The sequence below is a fragment of the Corvus hawaiiensis genome, chromosome 6 (assembly GCF_020740725.1).
Source record: "Corvus hawaiiensis isolate bCorHaw1 chromosome 6, bCorHaw1.pri.cur, whole genome shotgun sequence".
In the NCBI taxonomy this organism is placed as follows: domain Eukaryota; kingdom Metazoa; phylum Chordata; class Aves; order Passeriformes; family Corvidae; genus Corvus; species Corvus hawaiiensis.
In genome coordinates this window covers 55,753,419-55,777,268 of record NC_063218.1, presented here as the reverse complement: position 1 = coordinate 55,777,268, position 23,850 = coordinate 55,753,419, and the positions used below count along the sequence as shown (strand labels likewise).

The following is a 23,850-nucleotide window of genomic DNA, read 5'->3' as shown; positions in this document are numbered from 1 at the left end:
TGTTTAAAGGGTGCCTGAAACTAAGGCCTGCTGCTACTCTGATTATATCTCCTGGACAAAATTTCTGATTTCTGTAGGTATTGTCTGAGAAAAGGCTGGTGGCCTCAGTCCACGGTGATTCCTTTGGGAAGCAGTTAGGGTGTTGAATAAATAGGGCAACATGACACTATATGTGATTTATGTAAATAGTTTGCAGTGCTGTTAGGTTTTTATTTAATTCATGCCTACCTGTATCTGTCTTAGGAAGAGAGAAAGATTAGACTGGAGTTGATTCTGAAAGATAGAAGAGAATGGTATTGAAAAATCCCCAAAGGCTGTGTTTGTTGGATCTTTCACCTCTCCCCTGGTGGTGCCGGAAGGTAGATTTCCGTCATGGTGTTGGTCAGGGGGTTTTTTTGCTGCTATGTCTCTCTCCCATTCTGTCCGAACTGCAAAGGAGATAAAAATCCTGTCCTTCTACCTGTGATTCTGAATCAGCTCTCCTAACCCTTGGCTATGTGCCCAGCAAAACCCCAGAGCCAAATTCCCTGACAAGCACACTGTGGCTTGTCTCTATTATCTGAGTGAGGATATACAAGCCCAGAAAAAGGGAAGGGAGAAGTGCCTGGTCCAATGCAAACAGTGATTTCCTCTTCTATACTGATGTTTTAGTAATGGTTTGAGAGCGATAGGGATTTGTGAAGATGTTTGAGATCAGTCTGTGAGCCTATTGCAATAACTGTTTACACATTAAATAAATTTACCAAATTTCACCTGCACAATATAGGACCACAATCAAATAGGTGCTCCTAGGAATTCACTGTAGCTCCCACCAAACCCTTGAGACTACAGTGCCACCTGCAGCGTTCTCACCCCTGTCCTCATGGGACAGGACCAGCAGCTCTGCAGGGTCATAATCTTATCTGGGCTATGGGGAAGCCAAGAGCAAGCACCACATGGCCCTCAGCAGCCTAGAGCAAAAGTGGCTTTGTCCTGGTTTTATGGATTTTCCTAGCTGAGGATGAGTAGGCAGACTACTTTGCAAATTTGAATTCCCTGCCTTCCTTCACCTCATGCTTCACAGGCTGCCTGATGCCTCTATCAGCAGTACAATGACGTGCAGCGTGTTGCAGCTCATTTCTGTAACGTGCTCGCTGTTTTTGCTTGGTGTGGTAATGGGAGAACTTACGCAAAGCCAGCTCGGCTTTATTGCTTCCATCAGTCCCTGCAGAAGCTGTGAGCAGGTACTTGCATCACCCACCTGTTACATCCACGCTGCTGAATGCAGGGCAGCAGTGGGACTCCCACATCCCTCAGCTTATTCTTTGGCTCTCCTTCCATGAAAATCCAAATTTCTCACTCTGGACAAGTGCTGATGCTTCTAAATGCCACTGCATTGCCCCTGCAGTGGCCAGAGCTGAGGACAGTGCACTGCTGCTTGTACCTGAGGGAGCCCCTTGTCCCATCAGAAAGGGAAGGGGTGATGCTGTCATCCCTTGGTGTATCTTTCCATTTGCTTCGCACACAAGGCAACGCCACAAAATCCCAGTCCTGGCAGATTCTTAAATCACACTCAATTGGGAACACTTGTTAAGCCTTATTAAGAGTTTTATTAGCTCTAAAAATAGGTTCTTAAATGTTTTCCAAGGTTGACTAAAATGTGAAAAACAATTATATAATCAGTGTTTAAAATAAACCACAGTTTGTTACAACTGAAACCCATTCAGTGGAATAACATTTATCAAGAGTCATAGCATATAGAAAATTGTGCAGCCTCTGCAAATCCACAGACAGTATTTCTCTGCTTGCTTTCAAACTGAGTAGTTCCTGAATCTAATTTTCTGACGTCCACCAGAACTCCTTCCAGCAAGAACACTGCAAGAGTGGAACACGGTCTTTGGGTGAGAAGGCTGCGAGGTTTTTTAATAAAAATAAAGAACTGGTCTATTGGTGTACCCCATTTTTTATACTTTCTTATTGTTAAATGAAAACTTTTATAAATAACCTTACATAAATAATAATCTCAGGAGTTTTAAAAAGTTCATACCATCAGTTGAACCTGACTCAACCTTCTCTGGTCTCTCACTGTTTAAACTATTTCTGCAATTATTCTGGAATACAAGAATCCTTAATGTCTCTTATTGCAAGAGCAGATCATATATTTTGGGCAAGAGTTAAGCTGCAGAGGAAGATTTGGCAATTAAGTGAAATGCATGTTACAGCTGATGGCTGCTTTTTTTTTGTTGTTGTTGGAATAACTGAAAAGATTAAGCTGTAGTGCATGTAGGGCTTGAGTCATGCTTTTATCGTTGCATCTCTTGGCCTGATATGAACTCTGTTATTAAAAATGGTAGCTCAAGCTGATTCTGTACTTTGTTTATCTACAACCAAGCTCAGCCAAAGATCAGCTAGCCTAGGTGGAAAAATGTAGTTGAAGGCTGTGTACATACAGGCACTGCTAATTACCTTCCATGACTGCCAAATGACTATAAATACTAACAGATTTCTTAGTATGCCTTTAAACAAAGCACTCTTATCTATGCATAAGAAAAAGCACTACGCAGAGCAGAGTTAATACAACATGTTAACCTATATTTTGATTTAGTTTGCTCCTTAGAAAAAGAAAAAAATGAAGTAATTTATCACCCCTTTTTGTTGCCAAAAGGAACTGCAGTACCGTCCAAAAGCTTGCGCCCTGGGAGACCCCAGTGTCAGTAGTACTGACGCCTCTTCTCCTCCGTAGTGTTTAAATGATCAGCAGCTTTAGTGTCGTGTCGTTTTGCCTGTAAAGGAGCCGGGTGTGTATCTTTGCCAGCCAGTATAGCCCAGTATAACCCACCGGGAGCCACCGTCTGACTCTGCAATGCCGAGAACCTGTTCGGGAGATACCGATCCCCACTCGGGAGCGCGTCCTGGCCTTTTGCTCGTGAAGAGCTCACCCGGAGCATCCTTGGACTACAGTGGGGAGATCGTGGGCAGCAGCCGGAGGATAAAAAGGCCCGGCAAGAAAACCTTCGGAGGGAAGCAAGCGGCAGGATTTAAGGAGCGAGCAATCCCAGACGTGAATGAAACACAAACACGCTGTGGGTTTTCTCTTCCTTAGATAAAAGCACTGGCGAGCCAGCCTAAACGCTGCCCGCGGATGACTAGTCAGAACAAGTTCAAACTCCAGAGCTCAAATTAAAATGTTTCCTCTGTGTGACTGCCTCCTGAGCCGGGAGTTTCCTCGCCAGCCCCACATCTGCCCGCAGTCCTCCACCGCCCTCTGCCCCGGCAGCCCCGCTCCGCCCGCCCGCCCCGTGCCCGGCCTGGCTGCGGCGGGGCGGGCGGGCGCTACACGAGGGACTCGCAGACGGGCAGCGAGTCCGAGTCCTGGCTGTGCATGGAGCTCAGCCCCGTGTCCGAGTCCTCGTCGTTGTCGGCGCGGTCCTTGCGCAGCGCCCGCGCCTGCTCCACCCAGCCGCCCCCCGCCGCCGCCGGCCGCCCCCCTCCCGCCGCCCCGCGCGGCTCCGCGGGCGCCTCCGCCACGTCCAGGGTGCCCAGCGTCTCCAGCAGGCGCTGCAGCTCCCGCTCCTTGTCCTCCCACGCCCGCTGCGTGCAGTCCAGGTCGGTCTTGACGGCCTCCAGGTCCGTGCTCAGCTTGAGACCGATGTAGAGGCTGGTGCTCAGCTGGGTCTTGACCCGTTCGTGCTCCAGGTGCAGCTCGCCCTCGCCGCCGCCGCCGCCGCTCAGCTCCGTGGTGTCGCAGTCCGTGTCGGCCAGCCCGGGCCCCGCCGCCAGCTCCAGCTCCTCCCGCCGCCGCTTCATCCAGCGCTCGTTGAGCTCCTCCTGGATCTCGGCGGCCAGGTGCTCCAGCAGCTCCTCCTGCTGCGCCCGCTGCTCCTGCAGCTGCAGCACCTCCTCGCACTTCCTGGCGTAGTCCTCCTCGGGGCGGCCGGCGGCGAGCTGGCCCGGCTCCCGGCCCGGCTCGGGCTCGCCGCCGCCCGTGCCCACCAGGTAGGTGTCCTGCACGTAGTTGACGCCGTGCCGCTTCATGCGGTCCAGGTGGATCTTAGCCTCGTACCTGTCGATCTCGCGGTCCAGCTCGCGGAGCCGCTGGATCTGCTGTCGGATGGTGTGGTCCTGCGAGAGCACCAGGTGCACCAGCGTCTCCATCCTCTCCGCCGACGAGGCCTCCCGGGCCAGCGGCTGCTGCCGCTTCTTGTTGATCTTGGCCAGCTTGCGGAAGGCTTTCCGCACCACTCGCCGCTGCCGCTCCTGCGTGAGCGCCAGGCTGGCGCGGGCCGCCCCCAGGCCGCGGCCGGGGCGCTCCTTGCTCAGCACCACCCGCGCCTCGGCGCTGCGCGGCCCCGCGTTGGGCAGCGAAGCCTCGCTGCGCACCAGCACGAAGCGCACGTTCTCCTGCTCGTCCCCCCACGCCACCCAGAGCCGCAGGATCTTCGTCTTGTTGGGCAGGATCCGCTCGAAGCCGCGCCACTTCTCCACGATGCAGTAGGAGTGCGGCGGCCCCGACAGCATCCCGCCGGCGGGCTCGGGCGGCGCCGGGCGCTGCCGCCGGTGGTGGCTGTCCTCCAGCAGCACCCGCACCACGTCCGAGCAGGTGGTCCGCCGGGAGAGCCCGGAGATCAGCTTCTCCTCCTGGCAGATCCACACCGAGATCTTCCGCTCCTCGGGCTCCATCGGGGCGGCTGCAGGCGGGCGGCCGGGGCCGCGGGCTCAGGGCTGGCCGGGCAGCCGCTCCATGGGGAGCGCTCGGCGGAGGCGCGGCGCTGCCCGCCCGCCCGGCTTCAGGGCGGCCGGGATGCCTTGCCGTCCCCTCCCCGCCCGCGGCACCCCGCCCGTGCGCTCCGCCGGCCGCTCCACCCCTTCCTGCCCGGTGCGGCGGGGCCGCCGGGGGCGGGGGGGCCGGCCCGGTGCGCTGGGAGCCGCCGCGCTCCTGTCCGCTGCCCGCGCCCCGCCGGGATTCGCTCTCCTCGCGTGGGCTCCCCGCGGCTCAGGCCCCGCAGCCCGCGCAGAAATCCGCCGGCGCGGACACTTCGGGCCGGGTCGCCGTCGCCTCCGTGTCCCCCTTCTCCGTGCCCTGCCTGTGCCGCGAACGAGCGAAAGAGCGGCGTCGGGGATCTTCCAAAGTGCCGAGGGACAAGAGCGAATCCTGGAGCTTCAAAGGGAAAGCCAGAACTAGTGAGGAATTTCCAGTTTTAGTAAATCATCCGCCTGTAATTAGGAAATTCATGTTTGTGAAGCACTTCGCAGATGAAATATGCAAAGGACGGGAATGTCTAAGTGCTATTAAAATACTAGCTGAGCCAGATTTTAATGGGAGCTTGCTGTGTACTTTGATGGGAACGGGATCGGTCCCGGAGTGTGGATTAAAATGAGAAGATGTGAAAAATAGTAATAAAACGCAGGGTTGTGGCACTGATTTTCACTGATTGCATCGCAGGGTTCACGGACCTAGGCTTTTCTAAGTGATTAAAAAAGTACTATAATGGGCAAAGAAAAAAACTCTCTCAAACCTGAACCTTCCGAGGGAGTTTGAGAGCCAATAAAATCGGTGTGCCCTGTGGAGAGGACTTTTGCCTGGATAAGGTTTATGTTCCGGTCAGCGGAACAGAACGGAGTTGTGGCATTGCAGCCTAACTCCTGTCATTCTGCTGTTAGAGACGGTGGAGCTGGGGCACACCGAACAGCGAGGAAGCGATTATGTAGCCTAATGTCCTCTTTTCCCCTAAAGTAACAGGCTCAGTGCGCTGTGCGAGCTTCTCCTGGGTTTCCGTGGAAGGGCTAGTCCTGGGGAAGGAAGCCTGCCACTGCTCTGCCTGCGTAAGGCAGCTAATTACGGTGGTGGTTCCTGACGTGCAGCCTCCTGTCCCGTGAGGAAGTGGGCTGAGGGACCACCGACTGCCAGCATTCCTGGAGCTGAAGATCACGGGGATCCTGTGCCCGCTGCTAACGTCCCTTTCCTGTGTTACTGCAGGTTAAAGGACTCCAAACCGAGCTGGCCACTGCGTGTTGCAATTAGGGCACGCAAGATAAAGGTGATGGTAACAGGCTGGATTTGCTTCCTGACCACAGCCACCTTCTGTTAAAGCTGCAAATTCCTGTCCAACGGTAATTGGTGTGGCACTGCCAATTCCAAGGGCAAGGCGTTTTGCTCTCAGGATATATCAGAAGTGCTGGGTCGCTGTGCTTTGTGTAGAGGAAAGTGTTTGCTGATGGAAGGTTATTCCCAAGGTGTGCAGGCTTTTTTTTGTTCAGTGGGTTGTTTATGCCTAAAAGCATCATCCAGGGCAGAGGAAGGTGGGTCCAGCAATGGCAGTCCTGTAAGAGAACAAAATGACTTTAACCAAGGGGGTGGTCAGGACTCTGGGACAAATCTGACAGCTCACACTGCCCCAGGATAACAGGGTGCTGAACAGAAATGGGATGTGAAAGAGGACAATATGATTCGGCTTTGACTCTGGCAGGTTCAAGATTTTAAAAAACCCTTCAGGAGAGTAGGAAAAGAAGCCTTGTTGCTCTCATCAGGCTGTCAGAAAGCTGGAAAAACAGACCATTCCTTGTTGTCTTCTGAAGAATCAGGTGCAGCAAAGGGATTAATGGGGCAGTGAGAAACTGTCCAAGTCCTTTACTGGTGGTTCCTTGCCTTTCCCATTTAATTTTAATCTTGTTTTACATGTGTTTCCTATGAGAATGTCTGTACCTATTTTCTTTTGGCAAAGAACAGTACAGGAAGAGCAGGTTGTGATTTGAAGAGGCATCTCATGCTCCCCACAGGTCAAGCTGCTCCAACTTGTCTGACTGCCTGTATCTATCCGGTATCCAAGCCTGGCTTAGTGCAATAAAATTGGAAGATGATCGTTCCATCTCTCCTTGACCACACCTCTGTGTGTGGAAAGCTGGCTCTGCCTCCCCAGTGAAGCCCCCAAGGCAGCATTGCCAGAGAGAGGATGCAGATGTTGGCAGTTTGGTTGGAGGCAGTAAGAGTACAATTAAGATTAAGAAGGCAAACACTCGATTTTGGTAGGATATACCTATTAGATGTGTGTATATAATGCATGATTTAGAAGATGGCATTCAAAATTCACATTGTTGGATCTCAAGTTTAACCCTCAGGAATTTTGGTTTAGTCTGTTTGCAAACTCAGGAAACCGCTGGCAAAGCTTCAAAAGTTTGAAGTGCTGTATCTGAACTAAAGTTTGGGCTGTGCTGTGCTGAATCCCAAAAGGCAACTGAATGCAGGCACACTTTTGCCTTTGCTCCCAGGATCTTAAAGCAGAGAAAGGTGGTGCTATTATCTCATTTTAAAGATAAGAATGCTCTGGCATAAAGGAATCGAGTGCCTTGCCTAAGGTTATACAGCAAGGCAGCAGCAGTGTCACAAAGCAAATCAGGTTCCTTCACTCTGGCACCATTAGTCACTGAACTCCATCCTCTCCTCCTCTCCTTCTTTTAATTATTCCATGAGAAAGGGAGGTGAGGAGGAATCCATTAGTTCAACAGCTACAGATGGTGATAAAACAAAAGTACAAGCTCAGCAGAGAGTATTTCCCTCTGGTGAAGCAATGGGAGGCAGTGGCACACCAGCTCCTTCAGACGCCTCCGTCCTGGTGGAGGCAAATCTCCTCCAGCCGACTGTGCCTGCAAACCTGCAACACTCACCAGTGTCAGTAGAATATCAAATTGGAGGGAAGGACTGCTGCTCCTCTCTTCACTCCCTTCCCCACAGAGCAGTGATGCAGGAGGTCTTCTATAACTCCTGCAACAAGCATATCACATAATTAAAATGGAGAATGTGATAAATATGGTCTCCTGTAATGCAGAGGCTGTTTCTGTACTGCCTTATCAATGCACAGCTGACAGCATGCTCTTTTTCTGAAGCACAAAGTTCCTTGACAGAATGCCATCCAGAACTTACTTCACAGTCTGTATTTTTTTCACCTGTTTCATAAATTGCAAAAAATTCAAAGTTGATGATATTCTTAAGAGCTGCCTAGGTCCCAGAAGGAGAGTTTTGAGCTTAGTATTTTAGGCTGTATTGAAAAGTTCAATCCCAGGTATAGACTAGTTTATTTTTATCCACTACAGGAGAATTACAAGGCCAAGTGATGAGAAATCAGATATATTTTGGCATTTCACTTCAAGTTCTTTCTATTTTTTCCTTTTCATTGAGGTGTGCAAATAAATTATCAAGTCTTTTGTGATAAGAACAGCATTCCTATTATGGGGTAGGATAGTGAGATGTCTGTTTTGTTGTGGTTTTTTTCAATTTGAGCTGAACTATCAGAATGAAATTGCAGCCCTGATATTTTTAATAAATAAAATGATGCAAGACTCTAATTTTTTGAAATTAAACCAAATAAATACAAACGTATTTTGTGCTTCCATAGTTCATATAGCAGGAATGAGGAGGAACTCTTAGAACACTCTGAGACACAGAATTAATTTCTTTCAAGTGCATTTAAATGGAGAAAGTGTACGGATTCAGATTCAGGGTATTTTTCTTTTTTTCCATGGTGAAGTTGCTTTTACTTTTTAGATCACTCTCAGGACAATTTACTTATTTTTCCTGAGGTTACAGTTCAAAAGAACACAGCCTAGGTGGATGAGCAAAGGCAGGCTGTAACTGGTAATCTATTGAGCCATCACTGTCTGGAGAAGTTGCTCTTTGTTGTGATGCTGAACAGCAACGCTGCTTTCCCAGCTCCTCTTCCTATGTTCCTGTTAATCTCATTTTGTGAGGTTTAGCTCTTGGTCCCTTTTACTTGTTGCTTTCTAATATTTTGCCTTGACAAACATGGATGAAATCTTGGGACAGAGTCTGACTGGGAGTGTTACAAACTTCTGCAGTGGTTGCCAACCTTTACAGATTGATGAATAGGGAAGGGGCTACTTGAACTTACAGGTCACTCTCTCACGGATGATATTCTCATTGGTACCCAGTTTTTCCTGATGGTATAAAGCTGAATAACCAAATCATGCTGTGAATAACCAAATTATCCCTAGTTAGCATGCACAGAATTAAACACTTGAAAAACTACCCCTGTGTTAGCAGCGGTACGCAGACTCCAGTCAAAACAGTTTGTAGTCTTCAACTTTGATTTGGAAGAAAGTTGTTCAGTTTGTATCTGAGCAGCTTTAGACATTAGAGCGCTTTCTACTTTCAGATGTTCTGTTGAAGACAATGAAGGAACTGGCACTTCAGTTAAAGATGACTTGTAAGAAGTGTAACAAACTCCTGAAGAGCTTTTGTAAGCAGTAAGCTCTGTGACCTCCTGACCCTTTTCCTTCAGTTCCTAGCATCTGATGGGTGCTGTCCTGCTTCTGAATGCCACCTGTTCAGTCAACATATCTGGAAATCTGCAGTCATTACCTGCTTCACATGGCTGGTGATACCTCCTTTCTTATGGGATCCATTTGGGAAGACTGTGGTGTGGCCTGTTTGCATAATGGCAGCCAGTACTGGGTTATATTGCTTTGACTGCTTCGTCCAACTTCTTCTCTTTTCATGTGCACACACCCAGAATACAAACATGTCAGAAGGAAACTATCTTCAGTGAAGTCAGAGGGGGCTGTATGGGTAAATCCCTCTGCAGTGCTTTCAAAGTGCACATACGTCTATAGACTGCCATTGAAGAAAATTATCAAGATGTATATTTACATTAAAGTGCAGCCTGGTAGTCTTGATATGCTAGATGTGATGTAAATGCATGGGAGGAGATTATCCCTGCCTGCTGTCATGCAGCAGGGTAAGAGCACAGCAGAAGTCAGTGCTAAGAATACAGATTTCCAACTCCTCATCTTTGAACAGACTCTTTAGCAATTTGGTTTTGTTTGTTTGTTATATACACTCTTAGGACAGGAAAGAGTCCTTCTCCCTTTACACCTTCTGTTTCAGATTTTCTTTTGGTATAAGCGAAGAGGACAGAAATACTTGAACAAAGCAGAAAACATTTTCCTTCTCATGTGCATTATAGATACACAAAGCTTTGATCCTAAGTAAGTCAGCAGAGCTGCACCGGTAAGCTTTGGGGGAAAATATAAGAAAGATCAGACTCAAATTATGGTTATAAACTTCCTTCTCCAAAAAACTTTAAGTGTATTTGAAAATGGTCTGGGTTTGAATACTGCAGCCTTGTCAGCAGTCATCATGAAATGGTGGAAGGCAGCAAGGAGGGTGTGCAGCAAAGTCAAAATCCTGGACTTCAGGAGAGCGGAATTTGGCCTCTTCAGGAATCTTCTTGGTAAAGTACCATGGGATAAAGCCCTGAAGGCTGGTTAATATTTAAGGATCACCTCCTCCAGGCACAGGTGTGATGCATCCCAACAAATTAAAAGTCAGGCAAAAATACCAGGACACCTGCTTGGATGAACAAGGAGCTCCTGGACAAACTCAAATACCAAAAGGAAGCCTACAGAGGGCAGAAACAAGGACAGGTTGTCTGTGAGGAGTACAGAGAGATTGTCCAAGCATCCAGGGATCAGGTTATGAAAGCTAAAGCCCTGATAGAATTAAATATGGCTGAGGATATTAAGGACAACAAGAGATGCTTCTATAGGTACATTGGTGATAAAAGGAAGACTGGGGAAATGTGGATCCTCTCCATAAGGAAAAAGAGCACCTGGTTATCCAGGACATGGAGAAGGCTGAGGTATCCAATGATGTTTTTGCCTTGGTCTTCACCAGCAAGGGGTCCAGCCACACCCCCTGAGCTGCAGAAGGCAAAGTGACTGGGGTAATGTAGAAGCTCCCACTGCAGGAGACCAGGTTCAAGACCATCTAAGGAACTTGAATGTGGACAAGTCCCACAGGACCTGATGATGCAGACACAGGCCTCAAGGGAACTGGCAGATTGTTAATCCACTTTCCATCAGATTTGAGAAGTCAGGTCTAGTCCAGGGAAGTTGCCACTGATGGAAAACAGGGAATTATAACCCACACATTTTGCCACTAAGGGCAAATCATACCAGAAGAATTTGGTGGCCTTCTCCAACTGGGTTCCCGCAGTTGTGGATGATGGAAGAGGGACTGGTATCATCTACCTGGGCTTGTGCGAAGCATCTGGCTCTGTCCCACACAACATCCTTGTGGCCTGCCCCAGGTGTCAGTATTGGGACAGGTATCATTTTACGTTTTTCTTGGCAACATGGGCAGTGGGATCGAGTGCACTCTCATCAGGTTTGCCCACAGCACCAAGCTGTGTGGTGCAGTCAACATGCTGGAGGGAAGGGATGTCATCCAAAGGGACCTCGAGAGCTTGAGAGGTGGGCTCAGGCAAACCCCATGAAGTTCAACAAGGCCAAGTCCTGCAGGGCAATCCCGAGGAAAAATCTAGGCTAGGAGGAGAGCAGTCCTGACTTGGGGATGGTGGATGAGGAGCTCAACATGACCCAGCCATGGGCACTTGCAGCCCAGAAAGCCAAACAGCTTGGACTGCACCTGAAGCAGCCTGGCCAGTAGGTGGAGGGAGGGGATTCTGCCCCTCTGCTCTGCTGAGATCCCAGCAGGAACACTGCATCCAGCTCTGGGGTCTCCAACATAAGGACATGGATCTCTTGGAGCGAGTCCAGAGGAGGGTGCTGATGATGCTCAGAGGGCTGGAGCACCTCTCCTGTGGAGAGAGGCTGAGAGAGCTGGGGTTGTTCAGCCTGGAGAAGAGAAGGCTCCAGGGAGACCTTGTAGCACCTTCCAGGGCCTAAAGGGCTACAAGAGAGCTGGAGCAGGACTTTTTTACCTGATCATGCAGTGATATGATATGGGGTAATGGCTTTAAACTGATAGAGAGTAGATTTAGATACATGGAAAAGGTTCTGCACTGAGTGAGTGGTGAGGCACTGGCACAGATTGCCCAGAGAAGCTGTGGCTGCGTCATTCCTGGAAGTGTTCAAGGCCAGGTTGGATGAAGGTTTGAGCAACCTCTAGAGGAAAGTGTCCCTACCCATGGCAGAAGAGTTGGAGTTAGATGGTCTATAAGGTCCTTTCCAACCCAAAACATTCTACAGTTCTGAAATACTCAGTGCAACTATGGTAATTTTAATTACTTAGCACTTGTAACTTCTTTGCTTTTCCCTTAAACAATTCTCTTAGCCGTAGAGAACGTTTGAGTGTCTCACAGTGCTTCTTTCTTTAGTTTTGACCATGAAGCTCAAAAGAGATGAACTAGGTTATTCATTACCTTCTTGAGATTTATCATGAAGGCTTTTAACTACTTCAAATACTCTTGTTTATTCTCCCCACCCCAACTTGTGAATATCCTTTGGAATACACCTTGCCTTCTGAGTAAGCAAAGACTGTGTCCTCAGTGGCACAGAGGATACAGAGTTTCCCAAATAAATACTCAGATGACCTCTTTTTCAGGTCACTTACTTGTATGGAAGGGACTGGAGCTTTCTGGCCTTAGTGGGGGTTAGTGAGAAGTTCTTCTGTTGTTTTTTCTGTAGAGGCTGGGTAGAGGAGCTGCTCTCTGTCTGCTGGGATCAATGACAAAGCTCTTGACAGGCTTTGCTGGGAGCTGGCCCTGGAGTGTGGATAGTTGGAGCCATCAGTTAGGCACGAACAAACATCTGTTTTCATGCTGGCAGTATGAGTAATATGGTTCCTCAACATCACTGCCACGAAGGAAGAGATCAACCTTGGCATTAGGTCTTGGCAAACGTGTCCAGCTCGCGTGTGTTCACAGGCAGGCTGTGTGCACTGCATCCTGTGAGGCAATTCCTGCAGGTACAAAGAGAGGGTTTGGGTTTAATTATATATTATTTGAGCTGGAGAACAGTCAGTGACGTGCGTTCCTGTCTGTGACTATGAAACGTGTATTCTCATCCTACCACTCCACAAACACGTTCACCTGGAAATCTGTAAGGATCAAAAGCTTTGTGTGCAAATAAGGCCACATCTCTATATCATGCGTGGACCTCTCTTGTGTTTGGATTAGTGACATCCTTTTCTCCAGAGAAATACCTCACAGGGAGCTTTCTAAAAGCTCAGAAACCACCCCGAAGTGAGATATGATACAAGCAGGATGTGTTATTGCAGTACTATGTTTTGGCAGATCGGAATGAAGACAAATGAATTCTCAGTGTTTGAACGAACAGAACTTTCAGTATTGCCAGTATTACCATGAAATTGTTTGGTTTTGAAGTCTGTCCTATAAATGTACTAAGCAGGCAATCTGTTTTACCTGCCCTGTTTGTATGATCAGTAGTAGATTTCAGCTTTTATAGCAGAGAGTTGTATTCCGATAAGGTTTAAATATGTAGCTATGAATCCATAGGTAAGAGGTGTAATTTACTTTTCAGTTATAATGAAATCCTTACTGAACTAAGACTGTGAGGTTATTGTATTCTCCAGCCTCATTCTGTCCAGTTGTGATCTTCTAACTCTTCACAAAAAACATTCCCAAAGCCTTTCTTCTGAACTTTTGTATTATTTCCTCAAGACATTTGTATCTTTGACCCATTTCTAAACTTTTTTTTTTTTGTATTCTTGGTAGATCACCAGGCTAACCTTGAATCAAGCTTTATGAGGGGTTCAAGTGAGTAAATAAAATTTATAGGTGAATAAATATGATTTACAAATGATTTCAACAAAACATAATGCAAAAGGACTTAAAGAGAATATGAACTGGGTATAGATAGTGTATATTCACTGACCCCATTCTGACACTGACAGTGGCAACAGGATTAGGTCCAGAGGCCAGAAATCTCTTTAGAAAGCAAGAAGATTTCAATGATGCCTTTCTTTCCCTTGAGCAAATATGTCCCGAATGGCAGAAAATAAAATGAGGAGCAACTTAATCTGGTGGAAAACCAGGAGTGGTAATATGCAGTGTGAGAAGGGAACCTAAGTTAAAGTCATATGGAAAAAGCCCCAGAGTTGGGTGCATAAGAAAATAAGATGTGTTATTCTTTGAAGCATGGCTTTCCTGAGAGCCCCAAGAAGATGGTGAGCTCTAAGGAAATGACAGGTTTCCCTCGGGGTGGTCCAGAACAGGTCTGAACAAGAACATTGTAGGAGAGACCTGAATTGTTTGGTGTTGGGGCCCTCCCCCCTGCTGTGGGGTCCTGGGAGAGGGGCCCTGAGGGGAGGCACGGAGTTTCCCTGCCCCTGCTCAGCCTCGTTCCCATTGGTTGGTTTGTGTTCCCCTGCGCGGGCAGAAGGACCCTTGGGTCCTGTGATTGAGCAGTTCCTCGGCATCTTCAGCCATGCGGTTGGAGAAATAAACATCTCTCTGAAACATCTATCAAGAATCTGTCCACATATATTTCTTTCCCATGAGCCTCCTGGTTTGATATGCGTGTTACAGAATCCCCACTGTAACAAATGGTGGATAATGCGAGCGGAGCGATCCCCGATCCCTAAGCGACTGATGTGTGAGTAAACTCTAGAAACTCTGGATTTCTCTTCTTGTTTTTGTTTTGCTGTTCCGTATCAGAACTATGGAGGAACCGTGGAAAGACTCTTGGCTCTCTGAGCCGCATATGGACATTTATCTTAAACTTGAAAAGATTCTTGAACAACGATTTGTAAATTTTAGCTTAATTCAAGCTCAAAAGGAACTGAAACACTTCCTGGCATGGTTGTTTAAGAACTTTTTCTATGTTTCTTGGGATTTAATTCTTACCAAAGACTTTTGGAGCACCGTTTGGACACAGTTAATTTCTGAGTCAAAATATATGCCGATGGAAGAATATTTTCGTGAATATTATTTAATTACCGAGACTGTTGAGCAATGTCAGATGTGTCCTGGCGAAGGGAAGCGTGCCTCAGAGTCCGTCCGACCCAGGCCACATGGACCTAGCCCTCTGCGAGCAGCAGCGAGGCAGTTCCCGTGTGCGGGCAGAGCCACGCAAGCCGCAGTGTCGGTGGCGGAGCGAGGCGGGGCGGGAGCGGCGGGACCCGGCGGTGCCCGCCCGGCCCCGCACAGCGCGTGGTGGAGCGAGCCCCGGGAACGCCCGACCGAGAGGGGCGGTGCATGGGCAGGGGCCGGCGGCGATGGCAACGCGGGGCCGCGCAGAGCCCAGACACACCGGAGCAGCGCCGCTCGGAGGGCGCGGAGCAGCCGCAATGCGGGGGCCTGGCTGAGATGTCGGAGTCGGCGAGGCGGCGGCCACGCGGGACCAGCAGCCACGATGAACACGCAAGCACGTGATAGGAGAAGTTGTAGCCACAAAAGTCACAGGAACTGTGAAATGGTACAATGTAAAAAACAACTATGGATCTATAACACGAGATGATACAGGGGAAGATCTATTCATCCATAGAACTGCCATTAAAAGGAATAACCCTAAAAATTACCTGCAAAGTGTAGGAGATGGGGAAGTTGTACAATTTGATATAGTGCAAGGAAAGAAGGGTTTACAAGCAGCAAATGTTACTGGGCCTGGGGGTATTCCAGTCAAAGGCAGCCGTTATGCACAAAATTATAAACAATATCCATCCCAGCAACTTCCCTACCCACAGCCTACTTTCTCCTTTTACCCTATACCCGATATGAACCCTTTCCTAAGTTTACCCCATCCCCAGTTTATTCCTAATCCGTTTTTCACCCCATGGCTTTCCTACACAGTTCCCTTTCCCTACAACTCCTCTCTGATGCCGAGGAGGGGATGAAAAGGGGAGGGAAGAAATTAAACCGTCTTCTGCCTCAGTTTCCCCATGCTCAGAGAGTCCTGTCTCTCTTCTGTCAGCCTTAAGATGTTCCGGAGAATCTGTTTGGACATTTAAAGACTCAGGAGGGTGGCTTGTTTTGTTTTGAAACTGTCCTTGTTGTTTTCAATGTTAAGTTTTAAATCTCTTTTGTTAAAAATAAACTGATGAAATGTCGGGGTCCCTCCTCCCTTCCATGTAGCCCTGGGAGAGGGGCCCTGAGGGCACAGACACGGGGTTTCCCTGGCCCCTGCTCAGCCTCGTTCCCATTGGTTGGTTTGTGTTCCCTGCGCGGGCAGAAGGACCCTTGGTCCCGTGACTGGAACAGTTCCTGGGCAGATCCCGGCCATGCGGCTGGAGAAATAAACATCTCTGAAACATCTACCAAGAATCCGTCCGTATATATTTCTTTCCCATGGGCCTCCTTGTTTGATATGCATGTTACAGAATCCCCACTGTAACAGTTTAGCACTTGTTGCATTGCTATTTAAAATAAAAAGTATTTTGCTTTATCCTATTCCTTCAGTTTAATAAGACAGTGTGAACCATAGCTAAGGCATAAGTATGAAATTGCAATGAAAGCGACGGAGAGAAGACAGCGAGTGCAGTGCAAGGAAAGTGAGAAAAGGAAAATTCAGGGGATGTCAAGAAAATCAGTCTGCTCTGACAATTTCTAGAGCTTTGTTTTAAAGAAAGTGACAGCAACGTTGATATGACCAGGAGTTGACACAGCACTGTAGAATATAGTGAATGATGCTGGCAGAAATGGGGACCAAATCTAGAGCCTGAGCGTCTGCAGTGGCAAATCCTCACAAAACCATGCAGGTATTACATGCAACAAGTGAAGAGGCCGATAATTACTGTGCCTGCCTTTCTGTATAATGCTGTGCTTTTTGCACAAGAGTCTTTTCAGCTGAGCTTATGAATTGACAACAGTATTAAAAGTAAGATCATGTTTACCTCATTCACTTGTCACTGGGGAAAGAATGATGCTCCATCCATCACCAGCCCCTTCTGCTGCAGTGGCCGCTGCATTGTAATCCACTTGTTATTGTAAAGACAATCCAGCCTCATCCTTTACTTTGCAAACAATTCCCAGGGAGTCCCACGGGGCCTCTGAGGTGGGTGTAGATTCTGCTGGCAGCTGATTGCTCTGGATGCCTTGCATGCATTTCTACTCAGTCAGTTTTCAAAAGCTGACTCTTCAGTGGGAAAAATAGCACCAGAAGGCCACATTTACAGTGTTACCTGGCCATTAATGACTGAAGAGCAGTAATTTTTTAATGATTTAATATGTGCCATCTGCAAAGGCTGCTGTTGTAATGGCTCATATATATTTTACATCCAGTGTGAACTTGAGAATTATGTGTCACTAATTAGTACACAAAATAATAAATAAAGTTAATTTGGGTGTGTTTTATATGCAGAAAACAAACGAGTCTGCTACTTCTACTAGGAATATTAATAATAAATCAGATTTTTAGTAGCTTAAAGTCAATTAACTTCTTAAAGCTGTGATGGCTTACATCAGCCTAAGCTTTGGTTCAGGCATCTTTTGAAGCTGTACTGCCTACAGTTTCTTCTTGTAATTCATGGCTTTTGAATCCTATGTACTTTCTTTTAGCAAGGAAACTTAATTTAATTTATTATGAGAAAATGTACTTTTAACTCCAAAACTTGGTCAGCTAGTTATTTTTAAGTAAGAGGCACTGTATAAACTGATACAAAAATTTTCTTGAGTACAAAACTTAAATCCCTCATTGTTATGACAAGTCTTCTATTCTTTTCAGCTTTTCATTCCTCCATTTCATTTTTATCCTGTTTGTACCAGCATCAGTTATTGGTTTTGGCAGTGTTTCTTAATCTTTGGGCAAGAAAAGTTAAGTGATTTTTCTCCATCTTTGAGTTTTAGCATTCTTGACAGCTCGAGGCCTGTTCTTCCTAAGGAACTTGTCAGTGTTCAATGTTCTGCTCAGAGGCACAACCTCAGGCTTGTCAAGTTGTTTATGGCTTTAAAGCTCTATGCTTTGGGTATCCAGTCTCAGAACAGGTGGTTCAGCCACTGCTGTGCATGATCCAGCTCCACTAAAGCTCTCCTGAGGACTAGGGAAGGTGCTGTATAAAAGGAACAAAGCAAGCCAATCAATTAAAAAAATATATAAAAGGGGAAAACTGAATCCATCACTGTGGGGTTTGGGTTTTTGAAAAGAAAAGGAGGATAAAAAGAGAGAAGCCTCACATATTTGGCAGAAACTCTGACATTAGTAGCATAGAAGCAGTGTCAGGAGTAAAAAATAGACCTTATTGAAAATCCCAGGAGAATTACATTCTGAATAAGTGAACACTTGATCCTGGGTTGCTGCCACAGGCTTCAAGGAAAGCTGGAGGTGCTCAGAGCTATATGGCACAATCCTCCAGTCTTCATAGCGTAGGACAAGTTCCAGTCTCATCTTTCCCTTATTAGAATACCTGCTTACTCATACTGCAGCCCAAATCAGTCGTATGAAGTCTTTTGGCTGGAGGTTGCAAGGAAGCTGAAATCCTATATCAGCATGTTTGATAATGAAGGTCTTAAAGTACAGCAAACTAAATCCTGGGAAGTGGAGCCCACCTGCAGCTGAGTGGTGTGGTACAAATGTCTATCTAGATTTCTATAATGCTCCCACCATTTTTAATTAGAGTGGATTTGGATGAAAACTTCTAATCCAAGGATTGAAATGAAATCTGAGTGCAGAATTTGCTCAGTTCCTAAACTTTCTGTTAAACTTAGTTTTCTTTATTCACTAACAGGGCTAATTATGGTTTCCAAATGGAGAGTTGGAGGCCTTCAAGGTAAGCAGAGCTCTGGAAAGGTCACAGCCAGGGCTGGGGTCCTGTCAGGCTGTATAGGCTGTATAGGCAGAAAATTGACTTGAATTCTCTCTAGCATTATTTGGCTCCTGCCTCCCTTCTCCTTTTCAATCAGTACAGTGGAAAGTTTGTTTGAAGGGAGATAATTTTACAAAGTGCTGAGTTCAGTGTTCCAGAGCCTCTGGCATTCAGCAGGAGACTTGCATGCTATTAATCTATCTCTTGTGTTCCTATATTAAAAGAAATGTTTTCAAAGTGATTTGAGCAAGTTACCTGTGTGAGATCTGCTAACAAATAATAGGATATATGCGTGTAACAGTTACTTCACTTTCAAAGTTTACCCTTAGGAGCAGAAAAGATTTCTCATTGGTAGAAATACTTTCTTTTCTTAAAGAAAATAAGAAAGAGAAGAAAAGAAAGGCTCTTGCATGTGATTTTTCATTGCTGTCTCTCTTCTGCTGGCTTTAATCATGTAAACCTCCCACCAAGGTCAAGGGGAGTTCTGGCTAATTCACGGGAACTGGAAAGCTGATGCAGATTTAGTGACTGTTTCCATAGGACCAAAGGAAACAGTGGAGGCAAGAAGCAAATTTCAAACCCAGGGACCTCCTCAATAATTTCCTCATTTCCCCAGTTCCCCATCACCAATGTTTCTCTCCTTGAGAGAGAAGATCCCCACTGATTTGAAGTGCGAATTCCTTGAGAGATCCTGCCCATGATTGCAACGTCATCCTGTCAAAGAGCTGATCCTGCAACTGTGTGTTCGGGCTGGTGAACGCTCCCATTTCCCAGTGACTTGAAGAATGCTGCAGTGATTTAGGCAGTTGTAGCTCTGAGCTAAGACTTTGCTGATACTCAGCACTCAGCAGGATCTCATTTATTCTGTAGAGTGCAAACCTGCAGAACTGCGGCCAGCCTTTTTAAAGCACTGTGATTCTGAGTCCTCTTTGATTTCCGGGTGGAATCCTCTCTAGGAATACAGCAGCAGGGAGCAACAGTGGGGCACAGAGCTGTTTGCTGTTCAGCCTTGTCCTTCTGTTCTCAGAACCTCCCTCTGCTGCCCTTACCTGCCTGTGATTAGCACTGTGCTCTGCTCTGGGCCTGTCTCACGGTCCAGGAGGAAGGCTGAGGTCAGGTTTGGCGCTGTGAAGAGCAATGTGGCGGAGCCCAGGAGAGTTTTGTGTGTGAAGGAGATGGCCATCCAGGGAATGAACAGTCTGCTGCCTGCTCAGCACAATGTGGTGCTGTCTCTGACATTTTGGTATAATTGCAAGAGAAAAGTGAAGGGTCCACAAAGAGAAAGAAAAAATGGGAGAGAAAGGGATATTGCTAGTAACATTACTACTTGGGCATTCAGACTATGGTCTTTTGCTGAGTGGTGTGTATGCACTGTTGTTTAACTACTTTTGCATGAGTTATTTGACCTTTCCAGCTAGTTTAGCCCAAATATATCTGCAGTGATAAAACGTGGCAATGTAACTCATCAGTCCTTCCTGCTGGAAAGAGAATCCCACAGCTGATTTCCTTATTTCACATTCCATCAGTATCTCTTCTACCACCGTTTTGTGCTGAAGTAATTTTTCTGCAAGTCTCTTCCATCATTAGAGTTCCTTCTAATTTGAACATCTGCTCTCACTGGTTGGGCTATGATTTAGGCCCACAGTAATAGGATCTCCTTCCTAACAGGTACTGGGGGAGGATTTCCCCCTTCTTCCCTTCCACTCTGGTTGACCTGGTGCCTTCATCCCACCTCACTCTGCTCTGCAGCGTTTAACTCTTTCTGCAACTTCCCATTGCAGCTCCTGTTGTCTTACTGATGTTTTTTCACATCAGCTTGGTGTAAGTTAAAAATAGGCAGGCTCTGCTTCATTTCAGGTGTCAGAGCAAGTGAAGAGAATGGTGTCACTCCATGGCTCCCAGATGATATTGACCTCTCACCAAGTCTACTCCAAAGCCCAGTGTGGTCACTGTGAGGCTGGTGGTGGTTGGATCCACAGTCCTCCTGTCACTATGGAATTAACACATCACTTCTGAGGTTTGTGTTTCAAAGTAGATGAAATGCATTTAACTGTACATTACAAACTACCCTGGGATGACTCCAGTGTACCTCACTCCCACTAATTTTCTGGTTGTGTCCAAGCCAGGCCTAGGGTGGGCTCCCAGCACCACGCCAGTGTGGTCTCCCTCCCAGCGCAGGAGGCACCAGCTCTGGTTGCTGCTGTTCTCCAGCCCTTTCTAACACCATCAGCCAACAGGTACCTCTGACTCTCTGCTCAGAGGGATTTTCACCAATTTGGTGAAATGCATTCCTTGCAGATGTGTGTAGGAACTGCTCTCCCAGGAGATATGGGAGTGGTGCCCCACAAAGCTTTAACTTGGTCACTGTCCTTTCGATACGTGATGGTCAGATCACTGCACCTCTGCTCTCAGATTCCTGACAGAGTTTTGTGTCTCCTGCCTGCAGCCCCTTGCCTGGCTCTGGCAGAGGCACGAACTCTGTACACGTAACTCCTCGTGGTCACCGCTGAGATCCTCGGGGGTCCGCAGCAGTAGATTAGATTTTGGGAGGAAATTCTTCCCAGTGAGGGTGGTGAGGCACTGGCAAAGGTTTCCCAGAGAAGCTGTGGATGCAGCATCCCTGAAAGTGCTCAAGGCCCAGCCGGATGGGGCTCTGAGCAGCCTGGTCTAGTGGAAGCTGTCCCTGCCCGTGGCTGGATGTGGATGATGTCCCTTCCGACCCAGACTATTCGGTGACGCAGGTGCTGCGTGCCCTCGCGGGTGCCAGCACTGCTGCAAGCTGGGATGCCCTGGTTAAGCTGTCAGTGCCCGCCAGTCGCGACAGGAGCGTCGCGACCCCGCAGCCGGAGCGGCCCGGGCGGCGCGGTCTCTGTCGGCCCCTGCCGGGCACTGCGGGCGCCGCTGGGCGGGCGCGGCCGCCGCCTCCTCCGCTTCCACCGAGGGGTAAAACCCGGGCAGCGTCCCCAAAAACAGAGAGCTCCGTGTCGGATACAACCCGGGTAGCGTCCTCAAAAACAGAGAGCTCCGTGTTGGATACAACCCGGGCAGCGTCCTCAAAAACAGAGAGCTCCGTGTCGGATACAACCCGGGCAGCGTCCTCAAAAACAGAGAGCTCCGTGTCGGATAAAACCCGGGCAGCGTCCTCAAAAACAGAGAGCTCCGTGTTGGATACAACCCGGGCAGCGTCCTCAAAACCGGAGAGCTCCGTGTCAGAGCGCCCGGCAGGAAAACCTCCTGCACATCCATACCCTGTGATGTACTAACACGTGTTGGTCTGTATCAGGCTGAGCCTGTACAGCACTCTCAGGTTGGACAAAAGCAACAGGATACAGTTTCCTGGTGCAACAGGAACAGACTTTCCTAGCAGATTTCCCAAACTTCAGAATGCTGGTTTCTTGATTTCGTTTTCAACGTTGAGAAAGGCAGAGAATCAGCCAATAGCCAAGGGAAGAGGTGACTTGACATGAAAAGCTCCTGCTTGTGCTGGGAGAGTTCCAAACCTAGTCTCATCACAGGACCCCAAAAGGGTTCATGTTGGCTTGGAGGCTCTCTGCTATGGTAGAGTTTTCCTCTGTAACCCAGACTGTAGAAAGCTATGGAAGTTGAAAGATGTGTTTTGTCTTCAGTGTTATCTTCACAGTACAGAAAAGAAACCTTGAGCACAAACCACGTCATCTTCCGGCATCAGGTAACAGCTGTCAGCTACCACAAGAGTTAACTAAAAGAGCACAGTCTGCACATTTTGATCCAAACTCTTACCTTTTCACCAAAGAAGTATATTTTGAGACCTTGCAAAGATGGGTAACTGGCTGCATGTGACAAGCAAAGGTCAAGACAGTCATTAGGGCACAGGAGCCCAGCTCTGCCAGATCCCAGAACCAGGATCCTCCCACACCCAGCAAATCAGCTGCAGGTTCCCACAGCTCCATCAGACACGCACTGGTAGCAGAGAGATTTGCATGAATTTTAGTGGTAATTAGGTGAAATTACATGTAATGTATAAAAAGCAAAAGTAATTAAGTGTGGCAAATTGAATAAATTCTCTCTCTTGCAAGAGAGAATTTATTCGTGAAAGTAGAGAAGTGAGGTAAATCCATTACTTGTTCCGTTTTCCTTGTGTTTTGCTATGAGGATGATCAGTTTAGCTGCAGACTGCTTTGACAGTAAGCTGATTCTTACTTAAAAATGTGCCGCCTGTAAATCAAAGTAGGGTCTTGAAATTTGTGAATTACATATTTAAAATTAAAGATTTGGTCAAATATTTTGACAGGAAGCCAATTTTTGTGATTTTCTGTTCAGCATCTGCAGCTGTTTTCTCTGTTGAAAGTGAACTCCGTGCTTCTTAGAGCTCTTGATGGTTAAAGGAAGTGATTTTACTCTCCTAATCAGATCTCCTACTCCTTCTTCTTAGCCTCTCTGACCTCTAGCATAGGGACAATAATTTTTATGTAGCACCAAGAGTGGTGTCCCTAGGGAGTCCTATACAGTAAGACTTAAAAGAATTTTGAAGATTTCTCCCTCGTACAGTATCTCCGTGTAAAACCTGGGTATAGAAAAGCGATGATAGGACATTTCTTGGAGGTCTTTAATGGAGAGGAATTACAAAAATCTTTATTTTGTTAAGAACACGTGAGGTTTCCAACCATTTCTTACTCCTTCTTCAAACCAAACACAACTTTCTAAGTGACCCTGCTTAGGGTCTTAACCCAGAAAATGTCAGGAATATATCTGCAAAGATGTATTAAGTGGCTTTCTGTCTGCAGTTAGAGATTTATACCCTGGTACCTCTCCCAAATAGTGGAATTTTTCTCTCACATTCATTATCTGTGGTGTAGATAATTTCCTTTGTGCACACAGACTTTCATCTGCCTCCAAATCCATCTTATTTTGTGACAGTGTATAACACTTGACAGTGGACTTGCTGTCACATAAAATTAACCTCTCCTGTCCCATATGTTGCTGTGGAGAAACACAGAACAGAGCAAATTTTGTGGTAACTATTTAGATGTAGTACTCCACGTGGCCAGGGAGTGCTCCTTCCTTTAGCTGGCCCTTTCCCTGCTTTGTACTTCTATTAGTTTTATTTAGATTTTCTAACTGAGACAGGCGTTAGCAGTCCCTGCTGTGCTGCATTAGACTCTCACCTCCTCTAACACTTCCCTGCTGATCATTATCCTTTGTTTATAGAGCTTCTGCCAATTTTCCATCCTCTGACTGCTTGTGTCTGAGGCAGTTTGAACCGAGTACAACAGGGAGCTGCTGCAGGAAGTGCCTTAATAAAAACCCCAGATCACAAGCCTGTCGTATTCTCTGCACCCACTAATTCTGCAGTCCAACAGAACTGAAGTTTGTGCAAC

General features: G+C 47.2%; 1 protein-coding gene and 1 long non-coding RNA gene across 2 annotated transcripts in view; one reads left to right on the top strand and one right to left on the bottom strand.

Moving 5' to 3' along the window:
• Positions 1-23,850, top strand: part of LOC125326981 — a 131,073-nt gene that overhangs the window by 85,342 nt on the left and 21,881 nt on the right. The gene's annotated exons all lie outside the window — the stretch shown is intronic.
• RASSF10 (Ras association domain family member 10) lies at positions 1,570-4,757 on the bottom strand. Its single transcript, XM_048305752.1, has one exon. It carries the CDS (start codon positions 4,657-4,659, stop codon positions 3,313-3,315), a length of 1,347 nt encoding a protein of 448 aa, XP_048161709.1. The 5' UTR covers positions 4,660-4,757; the 3' UTR covers positions 1,570-3,312.